This window comes from Syngnathoides biaculeatus, chromosome 7 (genome assembly GCF_019802595.1).
Source record: "Syngnathoides biaculeatus isolate LvHL_M chromosome 7, ASM1980259v1, whole genome shotgun sequence".
NCBI classification, from domain to species: domain Eukaryota; kingdom Metazoa; phylum Chordata; class Actinopteri; order Syngnathiformes; family Syngnathidae; genus Syngnathoides; species Syngnathoides biaculeatus.
The window spans coordinates 7,819,036-7,840,816 of NC_084646.1; the positions used below are offsets into that span (position 1 = coordinate 7,819,036).

Consider the following 21,781-nt stretch of genomic DNA (forward strand, 5'->3'; position numbering starts at 1 on the left):
CCTCTTTCTCCACTTCCACATTTTTAACTTGACTCACAAAACAGCTAGCATTGCGGTAACTCGTTTTTGCAAGCTTATTATAATAAAACAGAAAATACAGATTGGAGACATGCGTTGCATTCAGACGCGAGTATTGTGCTTGGCTGCTAGATCGGCTCTGCTAATACGAGACAGCCAGTTGTCGCCGTTTGGTTGCAAACTGCTCCGTTTCCTCGCACTGGTTCCTGAGAACAGCTGGCAGTCGAAAGAAAGACGCTTTACAACGGCCACTTTCACTTGAGCAACCGACAACATAGCAGTGTGCCTCCATTCATACGGCTTTCTGAAATGATTCCTGCTAAGTTACGGTTTACGTGAATTCACCAAACCAAAATGGGGACCGCGTTCTCAACCTGAAGGTGTTTGACGTCAGTCGAAGGCAGTCTATCGCCTGAAATTTTGAAGGAGTACTTACGGACGGCATTTTTGCAAATGGGGATGTCCCACTCGGGAGTGGCGAACTCCTTCTCGCCCTCCGAGCTGCTGCTGTGACCGAACTCCTGTGCGGAGCTGCTGGACAGCAGTTTGGCCAGCAGAGTGGAACGACCCTCTTCCAGCTTCCCTTCGACTGAGGGGGAGCATGACGCTAACGTGTCAAAAGAAAAAATAACATATGAGGAGGGTCATGCAGTCCAGGTGGGGGTCAGGGGCCGGGAGGTGGGTAACTCACGTCTGGGTTTCTGCAGCGGTTTCGTCTTGGGGACGCTGGCGACGGGTTGGGGGGATTTGGATGTGAGGCTCTTGCGCTGTTTGTTCTCGTATGGCGTCACATATGGCAACTCCAGGGAACTGACAATACAGACCATAGGTCATGGAAACAAAAAGGCGCCAGGGATACACTTGGGTGGCCCAAAAAAAAAAAGTGACCTAAACTAAAAACAATTCAAAATTAAAAAGCATACTTGGGTGTGGGCTGCTCTAAATCTCCCAGAATGTTTACAGTAATTTACTGTGTACAAATTGCATTTTTACCCGTAAAAATTCAATCAAGCCTATTCAATACAAGTAAAAATTTCTCCCATACCTTATAAATATATACTAGTAGCGAAGGTGTGTGTATAAGATGTACCTTCATTTCAAATTGATGTGAATTGTTAATGCTACAAACGTGTATTACTATAAATTTTCCATCGCTCGCCCCAGAATCAAAGAGTCTGAAGCAATAATCAGAGCAAGAGAAAACTGAATTATCCAGTTCGTCCATGATTATATTAAATGTCTTAATTATGTTGTGTGTTAATTTCTACTACGTTGAAATTACAGTTGGCGTGCGTCAGTTTCCAGGCAAAAGACCTCATGTAACATCTTTATGGCAAAATCAAACTATGGAGGTAGAGAAGGCTGAAATCATCATTGCAGCATTTCCCGTTTTCATGGTTAAATGATGTAGTAAAGTTTCGTTATTAACGGGGCCCATCTTGTTTTTGCCAGCATGAAAGTGAAAACGTCCACAATGATCACAGCACTGAAACACGACAGCGACGATTCTGATAAGCAGACAGACCTGGGTTTTTCAACTTGGACCTCCTTTTTAGGGGGTCCTTGTTTCTTGGGTTTTTGTTTCGAGAGAAAATGTGTTTCCTCTTTTTCTTCTTTCGCCGGGAGTACTGTCCTTCCTTTCTTTTTGATCGTTTCCTGGCAAGAAAGGAGAATTAAAATGACAATTTACCACCGCAGAACATGAGGGAAAACCGTATCCAACAAGCTTTTTTTTTTTTTAAGGTCTCTGCGGTATGTTCAAGCAATTGCAATTATCGTTTTCATCTTTAACACTAATGATGTTACTAAATTAGCTTGACTGACAATATTCGACAATACCTCTTTAACGCTGGTCTCCACATCCGGATTAGACGTCTCCGTGGTGGTGGAGGAGCTGTCGTCGTTGTCGGCCAAGTTGTCTTTGAGCTCGTCGCCTGGCGTCTTGATCGTGGATTTCTTTACCTTCTCTTCCTTCTTCTTTTGTGCTTTTGTTTTGCCTCGCACCTTCCCTTTGGATTCTAACACTGGGTGAACAAAACATTTTCAACATTCATCCTTCCATCAATCCATTTTCCAAGCCGCTTATCTTCACAATGCGACCCTTGTGAGGATAAGCAGCTCAGGAAATGGATGGATGGAATGCATATTTTTTGAGAATGTAATTTTTTTTTTTTTTTTAGAAAATAAAGCTCTTTTCTAAAAAAAATTATAATTTATTTTTATGAAAATCATGAGTCCTTGGAAAAATGTTTTTTTTTTTTTTTTTTTGCTCAGCAAAGCATCGCTGGTTATTGTAAAGATTTGACATTTCCATAATATTAAAAAAACTCAATAACATTTAGCCTTTTTCCAAAAAGCAAGCAAACAAAACAAAAAAAATGCGAATGTTGTAACTTGACATTTTTCGTCAAAATAGGCAACTTTTTAACCCAGGGGCGTCAAACTCAAATTCACATTGGGCCAAAATTTTAAATTGGACAAAGCCGAGGGCAAAAGTTGAACAAATGAAGCTTTTAATATGGAACCAAACAAGTGTGTAATACTTGTAATAGCGGCGGTCCAGCTCTAATATTATTTTGAAATTGCCAAATATAATTTGGTCTGCGGGCCACAGTTTGACACCTATGTTTTAACACCTATCATGTTTACGGGTACACGTTACAGTTGTTTAGCTGGCAATAGGATTATGAGATCTATAGAAAAAAATGTCTAGGAATTTATATCTGATTAGAAATATGTTAAAAAGCACCTTTGTTGTGAAGTGACTGGGAGTTCTGGTCCTGTAACGTTTCTCGAAGCGAGTCTGGACGGTGGCGGTCTGTGTCCATGACGTTGACCAGGTGGGTGTATTCCGTGTCGTCCGCGCCCCCCCTTTGCGGCGGCGACGGTGACACGGCTAAACTTTGACCGTGGAGATCTGCTTTGGTGCTGCGAGCTTTGCGATGGGTCAGATGGCAGTCGGCGGGCTGGGTGCCCCCTTCCTGGCCCGAGCCGCCGCTTCCGCCTCTGCCGAGCTGGGCGGAGGCGGCCGGTTGCATAGACGTAGACGTAGACGGGCGGCCGATGCCCATCCTGGAACGCTTATCCTGGACGTCGGAATCGGACAGGGTCCGGCTGTTGCTGTGTCGCCCTGCGCGTGCCGCTCCATTGCTGGAGGATGCGTACAAGCTCCTGGAGGTCTGCGATGAGTCACTGGAATGTGGTGGTCGTCACACGTTAGAGACAATTTGACCTCTTTTTAGCCAGTTGTTGTTAGGAATGCTGAAAGCTGTGGAGTCCTCGTCACAGGTGAACAAAGTACGTGCCCACGGGCACAAATACAAACTGCTCTACTGTTTAATGCCGAGCTCAGACTACACAAATGTAGCCCGTTTGGACCAGACAACTCGTACTTCTATTTTTTGTTTTACCTCATCGCTAGAGGATCTGACCGATCCGAACTCTGCGTCGAGATGAGCTGTGGTCAAGCTAGCTAGCTAAAGCTAATGCGGTCATGAGGAAGGCGGCCCGTTTTGCGTGCCTTTGTTCACTCACGTTGAGTCACTGTGTAGTTGCACAATGTCCCTGAGGTTAAATGGCCTCCCCGTCTCCAAGGTGCAGTTGGGCTCAACGGACTGACGCCTCTTGAAGGACTCCCAGATGCTGTGCGCCTCCAGGTAGGCGGTGCCGATCGCCAAGAGGAACATAGAACTGCAGAAGAGACATACAGTGAATACTCGGTTTCCGATTCCCTCCGATCTCGAACAAATTGTTTTTGGGACGAAAATTGATTTTTTTTTTTTTTTTGCTTCTGTTTTCGAACACAAATCGGTACTCGAACGCCTGCGACAAGAGCCGGAAATAACGCGTGCAGCCCGACCAGCTGACCGATGATGCGCGATATTATTGTGAATTCGAATGCGCCGCAAAAAAACCCGGAAAAATAACATAACGCGTGCGGGACGACCAGCTGAATCACAACACGCATTGTTATTGCGTATAACGCAGCCTCTGTTTGCAGACGTAGGAAATATCGATTCGGTTTTCGAACAAATCGGTTCTCGAACCGCCTCCTGCAACGGATTGTGGTCGAGAACCGAGGTTGTACTGTATAGTGTCGGTGTTGTGTGGGGATTTGGACCCATTGTGTACCGGCATCCAGGCCTCACCTCATGATGACGGACACGATGAAGCAGACTTGCATCTCCCAGGGGGGCCGGGGCAGGGTCTCTGCGCACACCGCCAGCATGTGGTAGGGCAGAGAGGCGTTCATCACGAAGACGAACTCGGACCCGCCGTACGTCATGAGCTTGAGCTCACGGATCACTCGAGATGTGGTGAAGTCTGGCGTAAACCTGCGAGGAGCGGAGGAAGTGGTCATTTTAGAAAAGATATTTTGCAACGTCGCAGTCCGGAGTCACTCACAGTATGGCGATGTCTTTCGATGCATTGGGTTGGAGCAAAAACTCTTGACAGTTGAGAACCTTGAATCCAAATCCTTCGCACGGTTGTCCGTTGATCTCCGCCGACCGAACGGTGATGGGGAGCAGGCCTGTGTTCTCGACGCGGAACGTTCTCTTAAGCGCGAGGGTGAGCTCCTTGATTCTTTTCTCTGAAATCAAATCGAGTTCAGCGGTGATTCAAGAAGATGTAGTTTCAGTTATGGGCATCTAGGTGAGCTGGACGAGCAGTGAGCATATCGGCCTCAGCCTGCGTGGGTTTCCTCCCACATCCCCAAAACATGCAACATTAATTGGACACCTCTAAATTGCCCGTAGGTGTGATTGTGAGTGTGAGTGTGGCTGATTTGTCACGATGTGCCCTGCGATTGGCTGGCGACCAGTCCAGGATGTACCCCGCCTCCTGCCCGTCAACAGCTGCGATAGGATCAAGCATTCCCCGCGACCCTCGTGAGGATAAGCGGCAAAGAAAATGGTTGGATGGAAGGATGGATGGATATATATATAAATCAATGACAGTGTTATAAGTTAGCATTTTTATGGTGTCTTGAATTAGCGATTGAACATGATTTTGGCGTGGTACTGTATTGGGTGTTCAAAGCTATGCTAGTAATATAAATTTTAATAACTGACAATTATTTTCCCTGCAGAATAGTCATTCTGGAGATGCGATAATTCCCCTTGACAGCAGCGATATGCAAAATCACACGGGCTTGGCGCTGCTACTCACTGTCTGTGCATTCTCTCAGCAGCGCTTCGGTCATCTTGAACCTCAGTGAGCTGTCACAGCCCGGAGACTTCCCGGCAACTTTTAGGCTCTCTGTGGCTCCGCGGCCGTGGAGGACGATGGTGTCGATCACCGTCAGATTGTTCCTGAAAAGCCAGACCGGAGACTTTAGACATACACACTAAAGTAAGGAGAATTGCATTTACAAAATTGAGACCTTTACCGGACTATCAGCAGTGAGGAGACACTGTGGTTGCGGACTGGGGTGAAGCTCACATTAAACGACTTTACCTCCCCCGGCATCAGGACTATGTTGAGCACGAAGGGCCGGCTCGATCCCTCCACAAACCCAATGCCGCTCTTTACGCCAGCCGTCTGCCGAGCAGACAGAAAAGTCCGTTGAGAAACGAAGGAGGTCCCCGTATGAGCTCAAGTGGGATCTTTATGACCACTCACCTGGTTTCTGTTCACTTGGAACTCCAGGGTGTTTGTGTCAATGTTGATGTTGGACAGATTTCCTGGTTGCCACCTGGAGAACAGAGAGACGGGGTCTGAGAAAATCACGCTGATAAGTTAGGATGACGAGGGTTTTCTATAGAGCTTGTGCACCTATGTCATCGAAGTCACGTGACTGGGCAAACTGCCGGTCAAGCAAAGCATTCTTCAATTGCTAAGTCGATTGGAGAAGACACGAAAATACGTCTCCCAGAGTTTTGTCCGATACCGTTAAAGGTTTAGAAGGTGATAATAAATGAAGGTACGTTGAAAAATGAGAGACACTTGGCATAGAGGACCCATATTTAATGCCGAATCCGATGTTTTCGCCGATTAGAAAGTGGACTGTTAACCTGCTTCCGCTCGTCTTGGACAACTGGATCTACACACGGATCCGGTGAGTAAGTCGCCGAGATTTACATGGAAGAGTTTGAAAGCATAGAAAAGTCTGGACGCATACATATACTTCGTTGTTGGATCTGTTCTCAATCAAAAATAAATTCCAGATAGCGATGGAGCCACTCAGATTTTTTCAATACAAATACCAATATTTAAAGAAATGACCCCTGCCTTTACACAAACTCGCATTCATTAACTATGATGGCGGGGGTGGGGGGGGGGAGAAGACAGCGAGTCGGCTCCTCCGACACGAACCGTGTTGCGGCCACGTTAAACCTCTCCGTGACAGACGTTTTTTTTTCTTAAATATGCATTGTTCTCAAATGAGTCCAATGCGTATTTAAAAAAAGAAAAGAAACCGCCGGGATAGGCTTCAGCCACCGTACACGGAAGTGTGTCGCACCCACAAGTTACCCTATGTAAACCTCTGTGTGACCGACGGTTTATTTTCTTTTTTGAAATACACAGACTCATTTGAGAACAATACATATTTAAAAAAAAAAAAACGTCTGTCAGGGAGAGGCTTACCAAAGCTTAACGAGTGGCTGCAACATGCTTCCGTGTACGTTGGAGACAACTCCCTATCGTTTTTTTTCCCTTTTTTAATCACATCTCAAAATGAGCCAATTTGCCATTATAAATACATCTTGGGAATTTGAGATTGAGAAGAATAATTCCTACCTGAAATGAAGTGATCACTACACAGTCGTGTGTATTTGGTTGGGCACCATCCATTACGTTTAATTGCAGAAATCAAATCGATATTTTCTGGTCTTTTCAGCTGGTATTCTATGGAATGACCTCTTTGAATATCTGTCACGTCGTCTTTTGTGACAACCAAAAGGACAACAGGTCTCAGGTATTGTAACTATTCTCCTTTGGTTCAATATTGCCGCCGAGGAGCTCATTTTGACTGGCAATATGGCGCCGTGAAAATGGTGACGTCACGTGCACGAGCTCTGTACAAAGTCAGATTTTCGTTGATAGGAGACAGGAATTCCAGAAAAAAAAAACTACAGTTAACTTAAGATCCCCACGCCCATTCCTGTGCCATCAGCACATGAGCAACACAATACAAGAACAATGTCAGCTTTTGCAAGCAGTGTGAAAGGTTCCATGACTCAACCAGCGACCTGCCTAAATGGCACACATAAACACACCGAGAAGACTCAACAGGTTTCGGTTGAACTCCCACCTGTCTGCTAACTTTCCGGAAAACACCGAGGGATTGGGCAAGAGACCCAGCGGGAGAACCTGGACGTAGACGGGAACGTCAGCGGGATTCTGCAGCGTTACCTCTCTTTCCTAAAGACGGATGTTGAGCGAGACCGAGAGGGAAAGAGACTTAACAACACCTCAACACATTCCCGCTGGCGTTTGTGGGTACACAAGAGGCGCGTTGTGAGGGCGCTTACAGAGGAGCTGTTTGTGTTGGTCAGCGGGAACGTGATGCGTTGCGTGGAGTTGACCAGAGAGGGCCAGGTCAGCTCGGCTGTAATTTTAGCCTGTACGTTCTTCTGGAGATCCGTGTTGACTTCGAACATAGCTTCCACCCTTCAGCACGGGAGAGAAACACAGGGGGAGGAAAAAAAAAGTGTTCTGTAAATAGTTCTGTCCATATGTGAAGCTGCTAATTTGAGAGGGGGTTAAAAAAAAATTAAAAAAGTAAAAATTGCTTACATATGGCCTGAGCGCTCTTTCAACTCCTTCCATCGCCTTAGAAGTTTCTGGTGGAGATCCACATCAGTGTCCCAAATGTCCTCCTGGAGTGCCATCCCGTGAGACTTGGACTCAGCTGCGAATTGAGAGTTTGATGGTTTAAAAAAAAAAAAAAAAAAAAAAAATTCTGGTGCGACCGGTTGGGGGAAGCGACGACGCTTACATTTGAGGACGAAAGGCAACCCCACGTAGCAATGATCTCCACACTGCAAGCTGGCGTCAAAATAAATATTCGCAATCTGCGGAGAGGGATGGGAGATGATAGGTGGGACAAAACTATTTCAGAGATGGAAGAAGTGATGAACAAGCCCTTGCACCCTTCTTTTTGAAGGCAAATTATGTAAATGATCAGATTCTAACAGTGTACGATGTCCACGTTAAATGATATAGGCAAAAAAGCTTGGATACTTTCTTCCTCATTGTGGTTTACTTGGGCCCAGAGTAAGTGAAAGTCGGCGCCCTACAATTTGTTTGTGGCGAAACCTCGTAAAACTTTAATGCCATGCTCGGTCCAAATTCATATTACACATTAAGCCCTGTAATTTGCCCCAAAATCACATCTTGGAGCCAAAACAGTTCCCTTCCTGTTCACTTTCAAGCTTCGGCCTTTTACTTTTTCATGCGTTCTGCTTATGATCGACATGTGCCATGAAAGTAATACATGTCAATCACTGAAGCTGGTGTTGGGAGAAAAAACAACAACAACAACGTTTGATTCCCAAAATAGCTGCTTCAACCCACAAGGGACAGATCCTACATTTTTCACGCGCCCAAATGAAGACACGATTTCTTGTCCTTCACTGAAACTGGGGCTGAGGGCTAATTGTTAAAGATTTGAGTCTTGGAATTCAACCCAAATTAGCTGCTTCAAACCAAAACTGACAACTTCGTGTTCGATTTCAGGCATGCCCGTCTCTTCTTTATGAGTCCTGTTAAGATACACGTATAGACAATTTTGCGTTGATCAGTGAGGCTGCTGTCAGGGGCCAATATTTTTTCTAGCATTCGGAGTTTTTGGGCATGTTGAGACCAGCAAAAAGGAGATTAATTTGTTGGTAGAGTAATGAAAATGATTGCAGGAGCGGTGCCTACCTTGGATTTGCGTCTGGGCTCGAGCTCGTCTTTGTTGTTACGCAGACGCTTGTAGTAAAAACGGATGTCTTCGGTGAGCGAGCGGATTTGTTCCAGCCTCACTTTCTGCGTGAATGAACTCCGGATGCTGAAAATTTGGTGCACAACTTTTCCCTACAAGCAGGACGCACATACACACACACACAAAAAATAAAAATCACAAAGTCCCAGGCTACACCAAAATATAGCAGAATGCACTTCAAAAGCATAGCTTGAGCATTTGTTTCCTTTAGCTTCTATGGCTGCCAAGAGCCGAGGGAAAAAAAAAACAATCATCCCTGACCTCAAGCCTATTGAGATGATGACTTTCTAACATTCTGACTTCATCAGTAGAGAATTTTTTTTCTGTTATGAGTTTTTTTTTTTTATATATAAAACCAATCTACCACCATTTATGTATAACAGGCATAAAAAAAATCAAGTCAATTGAGTGGATTACACAAAGGTATAAGGAAAATGTAAAAACTTTCACATTGTATAAATATAGACCAATAACTACTGGTTGTGAAAAGTGTACCGTTTTTAATGTGTAATGTTCAAAGTTACAAATGTGCTTAGATTACTGTAAATATTAACCACTTACACGAATTATGACCGCCTCGTGGCCACATTCATATCTAATTAAAAAAAAAAAAAATCATCGATTTTGCTCTAATACAGTATTCAGGAGGGGAAGTAGGCTTAGACCCGAGATGTCCAAATAAATTTTGGTGACGTATGGTTGCAGTTTTGTCACCACCTTAAGCACCCGACCCAAAACAAAAAATACGTTTGTTCTTTTTCAGTGGCGAGACAGTGCACCCCCTACCCCGATGATATGTGTCCAATTGGGACACTCCCCCAAAACATACTGTTAGCTTTGTGGCAGTTTTATTTTGTAAAATCCCAACCTGAGACGCTAATAATATAATGTGATGATGAAACAATATTCATTGTGAACTGCACTGATTATGCAGGAAAATGATTAAAAAAAGCACTAGTGTAATAGTTTGAAACACTATAAGTATAAACAATAATCATGAGGTGTTCGTCTGACAGCGGTTTTACTTACTGGGAATGATTGAGGCAGGACTAGGTGACTGGGGGAGCTCGTTAACGTACCCACTGCGATGAGCGCTTTCACCGGGATGGTTAATATCTGAGGGGGACAACCGCGAGATAAGAGTGAATTGGCGAGTGAAGTCGGGGTGCGGGTCCAAACGGTGAAACAGCCACTCACCTCGTAGTCTGTGGTGATGTGTATGGCCCCGTCGTACGTGCCTTCCAGCGCCTTGGCCACTAGTGTCACGCGGAAGGCGGCGTAAAAGCCGGGCCCGATAACCACCTTGAGACAAAATAGTTTGATGTTCACAAGAAAATTTGTATAAAGGTAAAAAAAAAAAAAAAATATATATATATATATATATATCTCTCTCTCTCTCAACACGTGAAACACACGAGGCTGTCAAGTGTATCCCAAAACCACAAGGTGGGGCTGTAATCACTAACAATTTAGCTCGTCTGCATAAAAAGCATAAAAGCAAAAAGTGTGTGTTTGTGTGGGGGGGAGCCATTCAACACAATGTACGTACTCATTGAAATATAACGGCCACAGACAGAAATGTAAATATATTTTAGTCCAGATGAATAAAAAGGGTTTTTTGGGTAAAATATTGTAGTTAAAATACAAAGTCAAAATTTGAATTTAAATTAAAAGTAGACTCACAAGACTCACAAACACAAAAATAAATCAAATCTTAATTGTCATCCTAGCAACCTAGCCAGAGGTGGTAGTATTTAATTTATTTATTTTTAATAATGCCTAGTGGTATGGTTCAGTTTGCCCACATAATAGCTTGATCTGACTAATGCAATTATGTGCTGTGAGTAAACCATTTGATTTCATAATAAACCACTGAACCAGCCAGCAATAATTTCAACAATACATACAACTTGGTTTTCATGTTTTTATAGCTATCGTAGACACGCCTTGTAGTAAACCACTACATTGTGGTTTTTTTTATGGTGCAATCATTCACTCGAATAACTGAAGAAACTTCGCTGACTGCAGTGTGTTGCGTTCTTATGGTTTCAAAATTAATTCTACGAATCATCATAGTAAAAAGAAATATACACTTGAGGGTTGCTGTTTGTACTGGTTGAAGATTTAAAAACCTTTGTATCCTCATCTTTAGCAGTTTACAGTTATTTCGCATTAGCCTTACAAACTTTTGTTGTTAAGAGTTTGGTTTGTGTGTCAGTTTCAACAGTAGACTGACTAGGAGTGACTAAAGGCTTGAAGAAACCATATATTGACTCTTATTTGTTGCATTGTTCGCTACATGGCAAACTGCACAGAGCCACTTAAAAATACTTGTAATAAAAAGACTTATTGTAATATTTTTTTTTAACCTGAGGTATCATACTTTTTTCACTGTGCAAGTGAGGACTCCGGCAACAGTGGTACTCTCACCGATTTATGATTGGACGCCGTCACATTCTGCAGCTCTCGTAGACGATTGGACACGGTCGTCGCGTTCCCCCTCTCCGCCTTCAGCAGGTCCATGGAGAGGCTGTCACCCGTCACCTGCCAGGACTTTACCTCCAGCTGAGGGAGTTCAAAAATCCCTTTGTTAGTTTGACACGTGACTAGCATTGAGCATCTCGTAACTGTCAGCGTGAATACATCCGACACAAATATATATATATATCCCCATCCATTTTCTTAGCCGCTTATCCTCACGAGGGTTGCGGGAGTGCTGGAGCCTATCTCAGCTGTGTACCTGCCTACTGCCCGTTTACAGCTGGGATAGGCTCCAGCACTCCCGCGACCCTCGTGAGGATAAGCGGCTGGAGATGTGTGTTTGTGTGTGAGTGTAATATATAAAATTATGCTGCAAAACGATCGAGGAGGAAGCAGCACAGGTGATATGTGTGAATACGTCATCACACCATGTGACTAAAACAGGCCAATCACGAGAGATTAGGTCCACGGCTTTCACCACACAGCGACTTTTTTTGACACGTGTGCGGTAAGCTACAAGCAGAGTTGTAGGCGGGGCAATTCACGTGTCACGGAATGCAACGCGGGCGTTGACGACCGTGTGAGTGTAAAGTGGCCTTTAAATGCAACGGCTCTCACCTCTATGGGGTTACTGTTGAGCACCACGAATATGATGCTGCTGGTCTCTGTGGCACTGCGGATGCCAAAGTCTAGCATGTTGTCCTTCAGGCTTGGTGGGAGCACGTGGGGCTGATGGGGAACATTAAAAAAAAAAAAAAAAAACAAATGTCACCATTTCATCAGTGAATCAGGTGTTCTTAACCGGACTCTATATGGCCCACTTTTCCACACGACATTAACAACTTGACTTCAGTATCAGAACAGTAATCCTAAAATAATACAGAATACAATAAAAATATGACTGTCAAATAACAATTTAACACAATATTTGTTCAAGAATGGATAAATGGCAAACGGGAGGTTAATGTGCAGTGGAATAAGGGGCATTCGTGACATTATGTACCTCCAGGAAGCCCGTGTACGCCCTGACAGGCAAGTGAAACTTTGACGCATTGGTAATGAGCAGGATGTTGCTGTCGACGTGGATGGACGGCCGGACCGGCTGGAACAGGAGCGAGAAAACGTAGCACGACTTGTGTGCGGGGACCAGGACAGGCGCACTGAAGTTTTGCACCTGCGAACGACACGGTGATGTTCCTTGAGAGAATGTTGAGAACATGGTTCGTGTTGTGGCACAACTGGCAAAGTTGGAGGGGGGGGAACAAAAAATAAAAATAAAAAAACCTAAATGCAGTGACTCAAATTGATCCATTTTAAAGAACATTTGAAAGTAGTACATGTGGCGGATTACTAACCATAAATTATGTATTTTGATTGAAACAGTGAGGAGTTTAATAGCGCGATGAAAACAATTTGGGGGCAGCACAGAGGCACAGCTGTAGAGCATTTTCTTCAAGTTCTGAGAACTGGGGTTCAAATCCCGGCCCCGCCTGTGTGGAGTTTTTCATGTTTTCACTAGGTTGTCACTCTGGTTTCCTCGAACATCCCAAAAACATGCACTAATTGGAGACTCTAAATTGTCCGTAGGTGTGACTGTGACGGTTTTCTGTCTCTATGTGCCCTGCGATTGGCTGGCAACCAGTTCAGGGTGTGCCCCGCCTCTTGCCGGATGACAGCTGGGATTGGCTGCGGCACTTGCCCGACCCTTGTGAGGATAAGCAGTTCAGAAAAAAAATGATGAGTCACACTGAATCCAAATAAATAAATAACCGTATCGTTCTGTTCCAGGTCACATTGACCCAATGCAAAATTAAAAATAAAATAAAAAACAAACAGTAAGTGCAGTTACTGAGCTATTTTTCAGTTCTCACACTTTCACATAAGTCAATTTGACCCCTAAAATTAAAAGAAAATTGAAACTTACTGAAATGTTGCAAGTCAAACTGCTGAAAAGAAAAATGTTCTTAGAACACTTAATGTAATGGACTATTTATCGTTTCTGACACTTGGAAAATACAACCAGACCCATGTCAAATTGACCCAGGAACCTAATTGTCATTCCTGAAAAACGAGAATAAGAAGTTTGTTGAGACTCACTGTGAACATGGTTTTGGCCTCTTCGGGAAGAGATACATTGTGTATTCGGATGGCAAAGCCAAAGACATTTGTGAGCATTATGGGCCGCTCCATCGGCTCCACCGGGCTGTCACGAATGTGGAACAACGTCGCCGTGTGGTCAAAGCCCAGGTAGCTGGACGGAGGAAATAAACAGACTTTGACGCCACCCGCAGCAAATCAAATACATCTTTTTCCAGGCAAGTATGACTTACCCTTCTAAAACCTCTGCCTGGTAAGGGATTTCGAGCTTGGAGTAGCTCTTTTCTTTCGCTTTTACTGTGATTTTACCAAAGAACTGATATGACCTTCTGGCCTTGGAGGCTGCAGTAAACGATGAGTCCAAGACGAAGTTGTTCAAGTCAGCAAACGGTTACAAAAAAAAAAAATCTAAATTAAATATCCAAAGCGGTAGCAGAATGGCTAACACAGCAGAATAAAACGTGAAATGACTCATTTTAAAACCTTTAAAAGTTTAAGAAACAGTCTAGCTCATGTGTCTCATGCTAATTATCCAGAGATCATCCCACCACATCTACTGCAGGGGCCAATGCCACATCCAGACACATTGCCAAACAAGCTCAACTCTTTGAGCCACGCCCAAAAATGAAAGAAAATTAAAGAAAGTTGACCACTTTGGTTTGCGTCCACCAACCGTCACTTAGAAACAGTCCGAGAAAATCAAGGGGAAAAATTAGCCCGTACTTTTTCCATTTTTGGATGATGGAATGAACAGGGCCTTCTTGATATTTTATAACCTAATGGGATTTTTTTTTTTTTTTTAACCTAACTCCACTTTAAACTTCTCCACAACTTTAAAGGGAGTCCTCGGTCTCTGACTGAGATCCGTTCCTACAGTAGCGAATTTCGATTTAAGTCGGATTCCGCCATTAAAGTCAGAATTTACATCAAAATACAGTACTTTGTATAAAAACAAATACATTGAAATAGACAAGATGATGTACTGAGGATTACTGTTGAGAGGTGGATGGCGAAGAAGGGGAGGCTGTGCTTAGCTACTGCGAAGGAACATGGTCCTCAATCCTCTCCATCTGGACCAGTACCAAAGAACCTTGTTTTGTGATCAGTGGATCCTACGTAGGAACGAAACCCTTCGCATGCGCTAAAATACGGGCGTCGTCTTTAATAATGGTCAACACGGGACGACCGACTAAAGCCTTGGTGGTGTTTGTGTCTCTCCTTTCTCCAATCTTTTTATGATCTTGAGCTTCGCTTCCATGGTTATGGACTTTCTTTTGGCTACAGAAGCATTGCTAAAAGACAGAGCTTTCTTCTTTGGGGCGATCATGCCGAGAAAGGAGGGTGAAAAACACGGACAGGCGTTAGCCAAACAAAATGGCGGACAGGGGACGGGCGTTGTAAAGTCGAAACGTCTTAGATTGAGACCGTTTTAACCCGAGGACTTCCTGCAATCTTGATCTTTCTGGTAGCTCTGTGTTTGCCTATCACATAAAAACTCTAAATATATTACATGGTTGTGAACACTTTTTCAAGGCACTCAACAGGAACATATATGTAGATGTCTTACCGTCAAAGCTAATAGTAGCTACTTTTCTGTATCTGCTCTCTCCTGCTCTGAGCGTGATAGCTTTAAAGTCTATCGTGATGGCCTCATTGGACGGCGTTGTACGAACACTCTGTCCAAGACGGAAATATGATAACATGAAGCACAATTTCATGTATAAATCCATTTTAAAGGAGAGATAGATAAGGCAACCTACTGTGATGGGAACATCTTTTGTTCCTGAATTCAACAGGTACAGAGCCATCAGTTTCGGCCGATCTGAAAAACAAAACAAAAAAGAAAAAGGGAAAAAAAAAAGAGGTGGGGTGAGTGCACGGGGGGAAAGAAAATGCGTAGCTCACATTCCGAATGTGTACCTTGCGAGCGCAGTGTGCCAAAGTCGAGCATCTCCGTGGAGGAATAAATACCAGGGGCTGCAGACAAGGTCGAATAAACGTGAAACACGACAGCTCGCAAGATAGGCTGGGATAAAATAATAAAAAAAAAGATTTTACAACACACCTGATGTGACCTCCACCTCGACTGGCAAAATAATAAACTTATTTTCGTTGGGCGCGTTGGTTTTGATTCGGATGAAAGCCGTGTGGTTGTCCACGTCTCTGGATGAGAAACTGGCTCTCATCACGCCCTTGGTTTCGAAGGGCGGGATCTCCTATAAGGATAAAAGCACAACGCCTCCGGTTGGAAAAAAACAAAAACTGCACAATTTCACCAGGACGTGATATTATACTTTAAACTCAGCATTATTTGAATAAACGTTCAAGTGAAAAGTTGCTTTACAAGTGACATGGCCTTATTGAGGCGGCACGGTGGTTCAGCTAGTAAAACGTTGGCCTCACAGTTCTGAGGAGCCGGGTTCGATCCCGGCCTCGCCTGTGTGGAGTTTGCATGTTCTCCCCGTGTCTGCGTGGATTTTCTCCGGGGACTCCAATTTCCTCCCACATTACAAAAAAACATGCAACATTAATTGGACACTGTAAATTGCCCCTAGGTGTGATTGTGAGTGCGGCCGTTTGTCTCCATGTGCCCTGGAATTGGCTGGCAACCAGTTTAGGGTGTACCCCGCTTACTGCCCGTTGACAGCTGGGATAGGCTCCACTCTCTTGAGGATAAGCGGCAAAGAAAATGGATAGATGGATTATTGGCGCACACTATGGATTCTAGTGTTTCTTTTTCACTCTGACAAATCGCAAAAAGCATGAGTTTTAATAAAACAAAGTGTTGACAACCACACACAATTGAAATCGAAATTTCTAATAATTTCGGTGGCTAGATTAGCCTTTGAAATGCTTATTTCAGCATCTGAATTCTTTATGGAATTCCCTTGTTATGCATTGCTACAAGCACAAAAATATGAACATTTCTGGTACGAAATGAGCAAAATCTGACGAAATCACTTACCCATAATTTCCCAGTGCCGCCCTGCTGCCCCGTAGGAAGCTCTAAATGTAGATCTCCTCCACTGGAATACATCTCAACCACCTTCACCAGCCACACACAAACGCGAAGACATTTTAATCAAAGTAGTATAATAATTTATCAGTTTGCTGGCAGTGCTCGGTTACCTGCAGCGGTTCACTGTAGGGGTTATGGATGCTTATCAGCGGCGAGAAGCTGCTGTTTACTGGGACTCGGGCCCCGACGAAGGGACGGAGCCTGTAAGGGTTTGGGATACCCACCCCGAAAACCTTGAGTGGATGAGTGGAGGGGGTGGGGGCAGAAAATTTGCAAAGTCAAGACAATTCTGATTTAAAGTAGCGAGCCGTCTCGTGAGCATGTTACCTGGTAGGTAAATACTCCGTGATGTGTTGTGTTAATAAATAAAGTGTTTTCTACATTCCCGACGACTCGCGCGAGAAACACGACATCAAATGACGTGTTTCCTCCAGGTGGGATTATCTGCCGAGGACACAGAAAGAGAATGCTAGTGGTGGCAACTACATCATCTTTGGGTATGTTCAGTGAGTGCTCAATACTGCTGGAAATGATCTGCATGTATTAGATTAACATATAAACGCATGACTGAGCACAAAACTCATATTCATCCAATTTTGCTCCCCATTTTTTTCATATTTTTAAAACTGTAAAATCAATTTTTTATCCCTTGCTGTTAAACACAGCATGAGACTTAAGACATCAGTTTTTATTTGCTCTTATTTGCTTGTACTGTTTTAAACTTTTGCTTTATTGTTTTTAAATTACCGTAATTTCCGACCTACAAGCCGCGACTTTTTTCACACGCTTTCAACCCTGCGGTTTATGCGGTGATGCGGCTAATTTGTGCATTTTTTTAACAGCTGCAAAGTAGCACTTTGTCAGAAAAGGCAAGAGTGAGATCGGTGGAATATACGTGCCGAGGAAGTGACTTTTACCGGTCCGGCCTTGTTAGTACTGGGCTAGCGTGTTACCGCTGTATCTTAGTGATTTATACCGGTATGTCTTTTTTAACTGGCCCTATTAGCCCGGCACTAGCATTAGCGTTACTGTTAGCGCAGAGCTAGCGTTAGCATTACCGCGGCATAGTGGGTGAGGCTTCTGACCAGGTACGCTCTGTAGGCCGGGAATTACGGTATGTTCAATTGTCTTTGTATGTTTGATGTTATTTACCCATTTATCAAGTGTATCAGGTGTGGCTGTTTACAAAGTCCTCTATTAATAAAGCTGAGTTGAATTTTAAGAAAATAAAACACACAAGATAGATGTTATGTTAAAGTGAGAGGTTGCAAGCCCAAATAAATGATAAATAAAAATAAAACATCTCTCTACAATGAGGAAGAGCATTATATGTAAACTACACACCTGTCTCAGTTTTGCAGAAATACTCTTACACAGGTTTCGTCCTGCCTTGAGCTGTGATTGGACCTCCTAAAGTTAAATATCTAAATCGTTTGACCTCCAACATTTATAGGGTGATGCCCACACTACATTATTTGAAACAACGTGATTAAATTTTTAATTACAAGAGGAATCCCACAAATTATATAATCAGCTGTGATGTGGTAAATCACCAAAGAGAAAAGTAATGGATGCACTCACCCTGTTCTGGAAAAAAGAGGCGTGAAAATGCGCCGTCATCGCTGATATTGATATCAAACTAATTTCTTCTGAACTAGGATTATGTAAATAAACTTTCTCCATTTTTGGCATCCCAACTGGCCTGTCAATGAAAAAAAAAAACAACGCAGTTAGTTGATAATGAGTAAATCAGGCATGCATTTTTGTCTTCCGCAATAAAACTCCAAACAGTTCCAAAATTATTTTGTATCCCAAAAAGTAATTAGAAATGAACAAAGTGTTTAAAAAAACGTGACAAAAAATATAGATATGTGCAGTGAGTTATCCATAACAAATCTAAAAACAAATTAAAAAAAAAAATCAAACTGCTTCATACATTTAAAAAAAACTAAGAAAAAAAACATCAGTAAATTATTATTATTTTTTTTTTAAACAAACAAACCTTATACCTCCACTGTTAGATATTGACGACATAGTGGTCCAAACAGCAGTATACTAATTTCCTAGCAAGTTTTCTCTCTCATCTGTTTTGCTCTAACATTATAATACCGGACAGTTAAGAAACAGGTTTGTCATGCAGTTCATTAATGGTGAGTAATTATTTAGCCGTTGGTAAGAGCTCCTTTCAATGACTTCACATTCGAACGCTGCACTTCGGGAAAGTCACATGTCGGAGTTGCCCTCCGATAAGGTCGACGCAAACTTTTGAACCTTTTTTGTGGAGTTCAGCTTGTATTAAAAGTTGATTTACTCAACGCGCAAATCCAAGGGCCACCATGATTTGTTAAGCGTGATAAGGGAGTTTTCTCAAGGTTACAGCTGATAAGTGCCATGTTTGTTGCCGTTGTCGTAGGGCAGGGTGAGGATAGCTTGTGACAGCTGGGAACGCCCCCCCCCCGACTCCCTTTACTTGGCCTGCGGGATAAATTGTAGTTGCATGGGGTACGGATTGAACCAACTAGTATTAACCACACCGTTTGGTTCATCCCACAGCACCAGTCCAAATGAATCCTTGTTGTAGTAACAGTTACCAAAAAAAAAAAAAAAAAAAAAAAAAAAAAAAAAAAAAAAAATAATTAAATAAATATTAGTTAATAGTTTAACTACAAAGCTATATAAGAGTTTGTTTTGGTGGAATACTTTTGTTTACATAACATCATAAAATCCCAAATGATGCATTTTTATTTATGGTAAATGAACAGGAAGTAAATGTATTCATTTACAGGGCTGGTGACCCTTTTCCTTATATATTTAAAAATATTGTACTTCTCCCTTTAGGAGAAAGAATTTGTTATCCCATAAATTTTAGGTACTATGATTAGGGAAAAATTAATGTTTTAACAATTATGCATCAGTGACAAATGGAGTACAAAAAATAAAGATTACGGAGATGGTAAACTGGCGGCACGATGGGGCAGCTGGGAAAGCGTCGGCCTCACAGTTCTGAGATTCCAGGTTCAATCCCGGACCCACCTGTGTGGAGTTTGCATGTTCTCCCCGTGCCTGCGTGGGTTTTTTCCGGGTGAGCACTCTGGTTTCCTCCCAAATTCCAAAATCATGCAACATTAATCGGACACTCTAAATTGACACCTCCGTGGATATTGCGCAATCTGCGTCACTGACCAATCAGAGGCCAGAGATCTGCATAAACCAAAGGCTGTTTTTGCTCCCGCCATTTTCTCAGACAACATTGAGTGGTCCAGTATAGGTTTAGTTCGCGTTTTATCGCGTATTTGGGTTATTTAACAAAAAAATATGGTTAAGAGGTGTAGTCACGGACTTTGTAATAGTGACGACAGGTATCCCGAAAGGCTAGTTGGTGGAGTTCCATTCGTACCCTTTCCAAAACCGAAGACCCAGTACGAAAAATGCCTTCGATGGATAAAACTTTGTGGAAGACCGCATCATCAACTAAATCCATCTAATATCACCTGGAACACATGTTTGCACGAAGGTATGCCCTATATTTGATTTTCAGTACATGTCTCGTATAAATGAATTCGAAGTTCTTCGCTACCATTACACTGCTGCGTGTGAACGATTGACACACTTATTCTTTGTTGAGCGATATTTAGTGATGATCGGACTGCACAAACGTATTGATTTCTTGCTGGCTCGCGGCCGAAGCTTAACCAGACTGTGTTTGCACGAAGATATGCCCTAAATTTGATTTTTAATACACGTCTTGTATAAATGAATGAGACGTTCTCCGCTAGCATAACACCGCTACGTGTGAACGATTGACACACTTATTCTTTGTTGAGCAATATTTAGCGATGATCGGACTGCACAAACGTATTGATTTCTTGCCGGCTCGCGGCCGAAAGTTAACCAGACTGTGTTTGCACGAAGATATGCCCTAAATTTGATTTTTAATCCACGTCTCGTATAAATGAATGAGACGTTCTCCGCTAGCATAACATTGCTACGTGTGAATGATTGAATGAAATCAGAAGCATGGCGTCTCTCTCAGTTAAGAATGTATTGTATTTAGAATCTAGAATATATCGTTGATTTGAATGAAATGAGAAGCATGGAGTCTGTCTCAGTTGAGAATGTATTGTATTGTATTTGCCATTTTTACTGTTTGTCTTACGTCAGCGTACGTGGCGTGACGTCACTTCAGGAGGCGTGGTTAAGTGCCCTGTACGGAGGGGTCAATTGCCCCGAGGTGTGATTGCGAGTGCGGCTGTTGTCTGTCTTTACACGCCACGCGATTGGCTGGCAACCAGTTCGGGGTGTACCCCCCCTCTTGCCCGTTGACAGCTGGGTTAGATCCAGCACTCCCCCGTGACCCTCGTGAGGATAAGCGCCAAAGAAAATGGATGGATGGATAGATGGTAAACTAAAGCAAACTGAAACCAAAGCTGTTCTCAAAGTTCTGTAAAATCCATCTACCCATTTTCTGGAGCGCGCATCTTTTTATCAACATTATTAGTATAGACTTTACTAATGTACTTGTACTGCTTCACATTACACCCATGGGAAAACACCTAACCAACTTGATATCAAATTAGTCTTTATGTGGACGTTAAACTCCAAAGTATGTATGTATGTATGTATGTACGTACTCTGCTGGGCACTACAATACATGGGCGTGTGCCTGCCATCAAGAGCAGAACGTCTGCCAATATGTCAGGCTAAGGTGGAACCAGCCAAACTGCACAGCGAGGTGGTGCACATTCCAAAGGTTTGTAACAACAATTACTAAGCTAGCAATGGTGACAAGTGTGTAAATGTGATTTCGGGTCAGGAACTCACTGTTTGCTGAAGTCCAACATCGGAGGCTCGAAGCGTATGGGTCTGCAGTTCCCACGGTGCGGGGCCGAGCTGCAGAAAACACACAGATGTGACAGCACCAGGAAAAGGTGAGGGAGAACGACATCCGTGTAGGTCTTCATTTCCAACGGGTCCAAAACACAGGAGCGAGAACGGGGAGTAGTAAAACGAGAACGATCCCTAACGAAGCCTGTCATTTCTGTCCGTAAGGCTCACTCGGCCGCATACTGTAATCACAAGCCACGCGACTCACTTCCACGCCTATTAGCGGTGAAGCTCACCTCCTATCGAGGACGCGGTCACAATAACTTGTCAGGCCTGTTCGGCGGCAGGTGACTCTTAAATAGACCAGGTGCTTCTCCGTGCGATAAGCAGAATGTGCAATATTAAAAGTC

At 43.2% G+C, this 21,781-nt stretch overlaps 1 protein-coding gene across 2 annotated transcripts in view; it reads right to left on the bottom strand.

Annotated features, from left to right (window-relative positions):
• tmem131 (transmembrane protein 131) overlaps nt 1-21,781 on the bottom strand; it is a 39,024-nt gene that overhangs the window by 4,196 nt on the left and 13,047 nt on the right. For both annotated transcript variants that reach the window (XM_061824792.1, XM_061824791.1), the window contains exons 4-35: nt 21,369-21,437; nt 18,129-18,249; nt 16,875-16,991; nt 16,658-16,780; nt 16,494-16,574; nt 15,594-15,744; nt 15,449-15,505; nt 15,289-15,350; nt 15,096-15,204; nt 13,762-13,870; nt 13,529-13,682; nt 12,435-12,605; nt 12,050-12,160; nt 11,381-11,515; nt 10,148-10,252; nt 9,980-10,066; nt 8,890-9,042; nt 7,961-8,036; nt 7,759-7,873; nt 7,494-7,632; nt 7,274-7,383; nt 5,641-5,713; nt 5,408-5,559; nt 5,188-5,330; nt 4,423-4,609; nt 4,167-4,352; nt 3,553-3,708; nt 2,768-3,210; nt 1,858-2,042; nt 1,544-1,674; nt 710-828; nt 455-625 (exon numbers count right to left, since the gene is read on the bottom strand). In XM_061824792.1, the coding sequence (XP_061680776.1) occupies nt 455-625; nt 710-828; nt 1,544-1,674; nt 1,858-2,042; nt 2,768-3,210; nt 3,553-3,708; nt 4,167-4,352; nt 4,423-4,609; nt 5,188-5,330; nt 5,408-5,559; nt 5,641-5,713; nt 7,274-7,383; nt 7,494-7,632; nt 7,759-7,873; nt 7,961-8,036; nt 8,890-9,042; nt 9,980-10,066; nt 10,148-10,252; nt 11,381-11,515; nt 12,050-12,160; nt 12,435-12,605; nt 13,529-13,682; nt 13,762-13,870; nt 15,096-15,204; nt 15,289-15,350; nt 15,449-15,505; nt 15,594-15,744; nt 16,494-16,574; nt 16,658-16,780; nt 16,875-16,991; nt 18,129-18,249; nt 21,369-21,437 (4,301 nt within the window). The remainder of the gene's footprint in view (nt 1-454; nt 626-709; nt 829-1,543; nt 1,675-1,857; nt 2,043-2,767; nt 3,211-3,552; nt 3,709-4,166; nt 4,353-4,422; nt 4,610-5,187; nt 5,331-5,407; nt 5,560-5,640; nt 5,714-7,273; nt 7,384-7,493; nt 7,633-7,758; nt 7,874-7,960; nt 8,037-8,889; nt 9,043-9,979; nt 10,067-10,147; nt 10,253-11,380; nt 11,516-12,049; nt 12,161-12,434; nt 12,606-13,528; nt 13,683-13,761; nt 13,871-15,095; nt 15,205-15,288; nt 15,351-15,448; nt 15,506-15,593; nt 15,745-16,493; nt 16,575-16,657; nt 16,781-16,874; nt 16,992-18,128; nt 18,250-21,368; nt 21,438-21,781) is intronic.